The sequence below is a fragment of the Sinocyclocheilus anshuiensis genome, unplaced genomic scaffold (assembly GCF_001515605.1).
Source record: "Sinocyclocheilus anshuiensis isolate Anshui unplaced genomic scaffold, SAMN03320099.WGS_v1.1 scaffold304, whole genome shotgun sequence".
Lineage (NCBI taxonomy): Eukaryota > Metazoa > Chordata > Actinopteri > Cypriniformes > Cyprinidae > Sinocyclocheilus > Sinocyclocheilus anshuiensis.
This window is the reverse complement of record NW_015555737.1, coordinates 138,316-143,889: the sequence shown is the minus strand read 5'-3', so window position 1 is coordinate 143,889 and position 5,574 is coordinate 138,316. Positions and strand designations below refer to the sequence as shown.

Genomic DNA, 5,574 nt, shown 5'->3' with positions numbered 1-5,574 from the left:
TGCATTTGTGATCGGAGAAATGACAAACAACAAGCGCTACTCTACACTGCTCAAAACTCGCGTTTGAATCATCAGTGGCCAATTCTTTAAATATGAAAATGTACTTACAGACTGTGAGGCAGAACAGCTGGCATTGTTGTCGACTCTTTCAGGAAACAGTCCTCCATAAAATGCGCCGCACACATCTGAATATTTGGATTGAACTGTTGTGGAACAGTGTTGTAAATACAACCACTGATTTCTAGTTACCAAACAAAGTATTTTCGCTTTCACAACGAAACACACAGCGTCTTCACAACATGGCGGCGGCAGTGGCAGCAACAATAAAGTTACACCTTGTTTCTTTGCGTGAACATTTGGGCGGCGTTATGCAAATCTTCCCACATCGTGATGTAGACATGTGGGGGCGTGTTTAAACGAGGCATTTTAGGAGGGCGTGGACCAGTCTTAACTTTTATAAAGAATATCTCTTTGGGTTTGAGACTTTAGTCTTTGCAACTTTACAGATCTTATCTATTCACGAACAGCTTGTAACACTCCAAAGAGAAAGGAAAACTTGAAATCGCATCATATGACCCCTTTAATGTTGTTAATTAAATATTCCAATTAATTTAATTAAACACATATCATTGTTTGTTAAAAGAATTCCCATCAGAAATGAAACTTGTACATCAGTATTAAACTGCATTAAACTCTATAGAAACAATTACAATTAATTATATAGCATGATTAATTGCTTTCATTTTGTATAGCTTTTTTTAAATGAATTACACTGAATTAAAGTGTTAAATTGACAAACCCTAGTTATAACATCCCTTTAAAATTGCTTTAGATAATACAACATATTTCTATCCCAGTGCTGTCGGTCTTGTTAAAAACAGAAATATTATTCTAATTTAAAATAATAGATTTCTATTGTAATATATTTTAAAATGTATTTTTTTTCCTGTGATGGCAAAGCTGAATTTTCAGCATCATTACTCTACTCTTCAGTGTCACGTGATCCCTCACGTGATGAGATTTGGTGCTCAAGAATCATTTCTTATCAAAGTTGTGCTGCTTTTTGTCTTTTTTTTTATTTTTTATTGTGAATTTAGAATCATTTTTTAGGATTATTTGATAAATAGAATGTTCCAAAGAACAGCATTTATTTGAAATATAATTATTAATAAAAAAAGGCTTTACTGTCGTCTCAATGTCGTTAATTCATCTAAAAATATAAATTAACGATGAGGAAATGTTCGTCCTGTCAGCATCACATTGTCCCGGCATCATTTCCAGGTGGGGAACAGGGAAATCTTCACGGTCAGGGGTCAAAAGAGGGAGACATGATGAAACTCAGTCCTTTCCCCTGCTGTGCTGACCTTCCCTGACCTCCCTTCACAAACTCACTGGGTCAAAGAGCCCAACCCCAGGGATGTGAGTGTGTGTGTGTGTTTGAGTGTTTCAGCTACATTACTGAATTCTCTCATTTCCATCGCTAATCAGGCTCAGAATCCGTTGACGAATACCACAGAGACGTTGGAACAGCAGTGTGTCTGTTGTCTCTCTGATGTCATGCTCAGATTAAGGGGTCGGGGTTCCAGCACAGGGGTGTGTGTGTGTGTGTGTGTGTGTGTGTTCAGAGGAAAGGGGTGAAGCAGGATATTGCTTTAGAGTGATAGCACGACCTCGGTGGATGACACTGTGATGTGTTTGTCAGAAATTGACAAAGCTTATCCTTGTGCTGAATCTTTACTTATTGAAGTAAGGACATGCATTGTTTCATGTGCAACAAAACCCCAAAGTATAAATATTTGGTATACACTACCATTCAAAAGATTGCAGTTTTATAGAAATCAATACATTTATTCAGCAAGGATGTCAAATCGATCAAAGTATTTAGACAGTAAAGATGTCTATTTCATTCTTGAAAAAAATCCCACAAAAATATTAAGCAGCAAAACTGTTTGATATGGATAGGAAATGTTTCTTGAGCAGCAAAACATCATATTAGAATTATTTCTGAAGGATCATGTGACACTGAAGATTGGAGTAAATTCAGTTTTGCCATCACATGAATACAATAAATTTTAAATATATTTAAAAAGTAAAAGTTATTTTAAATTGTAATAATATTTCACAATGTTACAGTTTTTACTGTGTGTTTGATCAACTAAATGTAGCTTTGGTGAGCATAAGACACTTCTTTCAAAACATTAAAAGAATCTTCAGACCGAACTTTACTACCACCTTTTTTCCCCCCATTGCATATAAACTATACAGGTCAAGTGTTCCAAGTAACTGTTTCTTTATTTTTCTCACACTCTTGACATGGTGTAAGTTTGTTAACATCCATGTCTAACATTAAACAGCACTGGCTCTATCAAGTGTAGGCATCGCTGTGAGTGCAATGCATTGATTTAAAGTTACACATCGCTGCACTGGGGATTTAAATTATACAGTGTAAATAAAAATATATCACTGTTTTGCATCTGGTCTGCAGATAAATCCATGCACGGTTAATCAAGTCTCAGACTGGAACCAGTATGAATTCTTCAGGTTTTAAGATGCACTGGAGATGTATTCAGTTTTTATCACTCGGTTCTCTGGAATATTTTTGTATAATGATCACTAAATATTCTCTCGATTTTTTATTTTTTTTTCTTATGATTCAGCTGTCTCTTTCTTTTTGCCTAATAAAATTTAAAATTTTGTTTGTTTATTTATATATTTATTTATTCATTCAGTTGCATACTATACAATTATCATGCATGCATGCAATTCCATTTCATTAAATATAAAATAGTATTTTATTTTGTGAACTTTGTGTGCTATATTAACTATAATGAAAACTTTTTGTTGTTGATTTTGTCTATTTATTTTTTATTTAAAGATAGCTCTTGGAATAATGTAGTCAAAGTGTGCAATTATAGCAGCTAAACACATTTCCTGTTGTTCTAGTGAACATTTTATATCAGGTCAAAGGTGAAAAATGAAAGTTTCCATGAAAACCTCGCCCTGAAGAAATTCCTGATATGCTTTGTTTGTTTTCATATCAGGGTCAGAAAACGGAAGCGGAGAAGTTCTTTCTCAAGGCGATCGAGCTCGATCCCACTAAAGGGAACTGCTATATGCATTATGGTTGGTATTACTTTATTTTATTTCTCCTCAACCTGCACACATGGGCTGAAATGACATTAGCTAGTCATCCAGTAATGCAAAGATAATGAGGTATATGAATCCACACATTGCATCTACTCTAGCTTTGCTGACGTAGTGAAATTCATCAAATACTCCACAACGTCTTGTGCGGTTTCTCCTCAACTCCATATTGGCCATAATTGTTCGCATTTAGCTCTTTAGCTGACGTTTGTCTTGTAATTGAGGTTACATTTGTAGGCTTTTTCGCAGCAAGATAGATGGTGCTGTGCAGGAAGTCATTGTTTCGGTGTTATCTGAAGCGTACCTGGTATACAGATGTTATTCCAGTGAGACGAAACCACCCACGCCTCAGCGAGCAGAGAGAGATAACGAGGCCTTATTTCTCTAAGGAAAAAGCATACGAGTTTTCATGTGTGTCTGCAAGAATGTGATTTAGCCAAATTATAGCCTGTGGCCATTTTCTCCAACTGAGACTCAGATTATTGGAGCTCAGTTTCCTTCACAGGGATTTTTTTTTATCCATCTCTTTTTTTGTTTCAACACTTTTTCTAAAGATAATTATTTTTGTGCATCACATCATTATTTTCAGTGTTAAAGGGATATTTCACCCAAAAATGAAAATTCTGTCATTAATTACTCACCCTCATGTCGTTCCAAACCTGTCAGACCTTCGTTCATCTTCGGAACACAAATTAAGATATTTTTGATGAAATCCGAGAGCTTTCTGACCCTGGGTAGACAGCAATACAACTGACACATTCAAGGCCCAGAAATGTAGTAAGGACATCATTAAAATAGTCCATGTGACATCAATGGTTCAACTGTAATTTTATGAAGCTATGAGAATACCTTTTGTGCACAAAGAAAACAAAAATAATGACTTTATTCAATGATTTCTTCTCTTCTGTATCAGTCTTCGACGCGCGTTCATGAGTACCACGACGCATGTAATTTTTCAAGTTGAAATGTGAAAAATGACAAAAACAAAACTGTCATACTGTAATAGCCAAAATTTTGAAACATTTAACAATATTTTAAATGCATTATTATATTATTGTACAGTATGCTGTCATATTTTATCAACAGTTTTAGTTTTCATTCTTAAAATATAAGTAAAATTTAATGTAAAAGTTTTTTTTGTTTTGTTTTTTAATTTAAGATCCTAATAATGTTTTTTTTTTTTTTTTTTTTTTTGTCTCGACAAATGAGTCTTCCATGCTTTTCCTCAGATCCTAGATTTTTATGGTTGACCTGTCCCTGGATGCTCCCATGCATGGATTTAGTCCAGATAAACACAGCATCAGAGGCTAACCCCAACAATATGTTTTCCACTCGATCGCTGCCAAGGCATCTGCATAATATAATTTAGTACGTGTCTGATCAGACATCTTCAGAACACGTACTATCCAAAGGCCATAAGGTGATCTTGTATTTCCTTCTATTGTTCTCTAGTGCATAACCACTGTATCAGAGAATGTGGCGGCTGCTTAGTATTTTCTGTTTCGCATGATAGACCGCCACTGTCATTTACCATGGGGAGAAAGACTCTGCTTTGTGCCAGATTTTTGTAATATTTGTATAAAACTATTTGTGGCATCCAAAAAATGCCATAATCAATGACAGCGTTCTAGCTATCTTCACTTTGGATTACATCGCTTCTTAGATTTCTACTTTGGTCATTTCTGTTTGGGAAAAAATGTTTGGTTTTGGCTCAGCAGTGTACAGAAGTGTGGAGAGCCATTTCGGCAAATAGCAACAGGCTATTTATTCCACTTCAGTCTTGACTGATGCCTCTAGCAACGATACTGCAGAGGTTTGAGATCCCAGTCAGTCCCCTTTCCACAACCTTACAGGAGTAAGCATTTAATTTGTCACAGAAACATGCCTATCGGAGAAATCTCAATTGGACAAATGGTCTGTCAGATGGTTCGCGTGGTGTGCAGCGCCCTTGCTATCTCGTGTTTCACAGATTCATTGAGAGGGCAGACCAAACTATCCATCCCACAGCCAAAGGAAATATTTCACATTTGTCTTTCCAAGGGAGTAAAAGCAAATATAAAACGAAATTCCCCCGCTTTTTTTTTTTTTTCCTCAGGTCAGTTTTTGCTGGAGGAGTCGCGGCTTTTGAAGGCCGCTGAAATGGCAGAGAAAGCCGCCCAGTTGGACAGTGAAGAATTTGATGTGGTTTTCAGTGCAGCTCACATGCTCAGGTGAGGAGGACACGCTAAATCCATACGGACATATTTTTTTTCCTATGATTAAATGCCCATATTCCTGGACAAAGTATAAACATTTCTGTAGCACTTAGCAGCCATATTGGTTCTCAACTGGTTGTTTGCGAACCAAAAATGTGGTTTGTTTTTACAGGGTTGCAGCCAGCAGAAAAAAATAAAAAAATAAATATATATATATATATATATTAAAATTTAA

General features: G+C 35.8%; 1 protein-coding gene across 2 annotated transcripts in view; it reads left to right on the top strand.

The window, feature by feature from the left end:
• Positions 1–5,574, top strand: part of LOC107673141 (transmembrane and TPR repeat-containing protein 2-like) — a 121,219-nt gene that overhangs the window by 103,048 nt on the left and 12,597 nt on the right. The window contains exons 9-10 of one of the 2 annotated variants that reach the window (XM_016466628.1): positions 3,042–3,123; positions 5,240–5,354. In XM_016466628.1, the coding sequence (XP_016322114.1) occupies positions 3,042–3,123; positions 5,240–5,354 (197 nt within the window). The remainder of the gene's footprint in view (positions 1–3,041; positions 3,124–5,239; positions 5,355–5,574) is intronic. The other variant, XM_016466630.1, reaches the window with a different exon arrangement.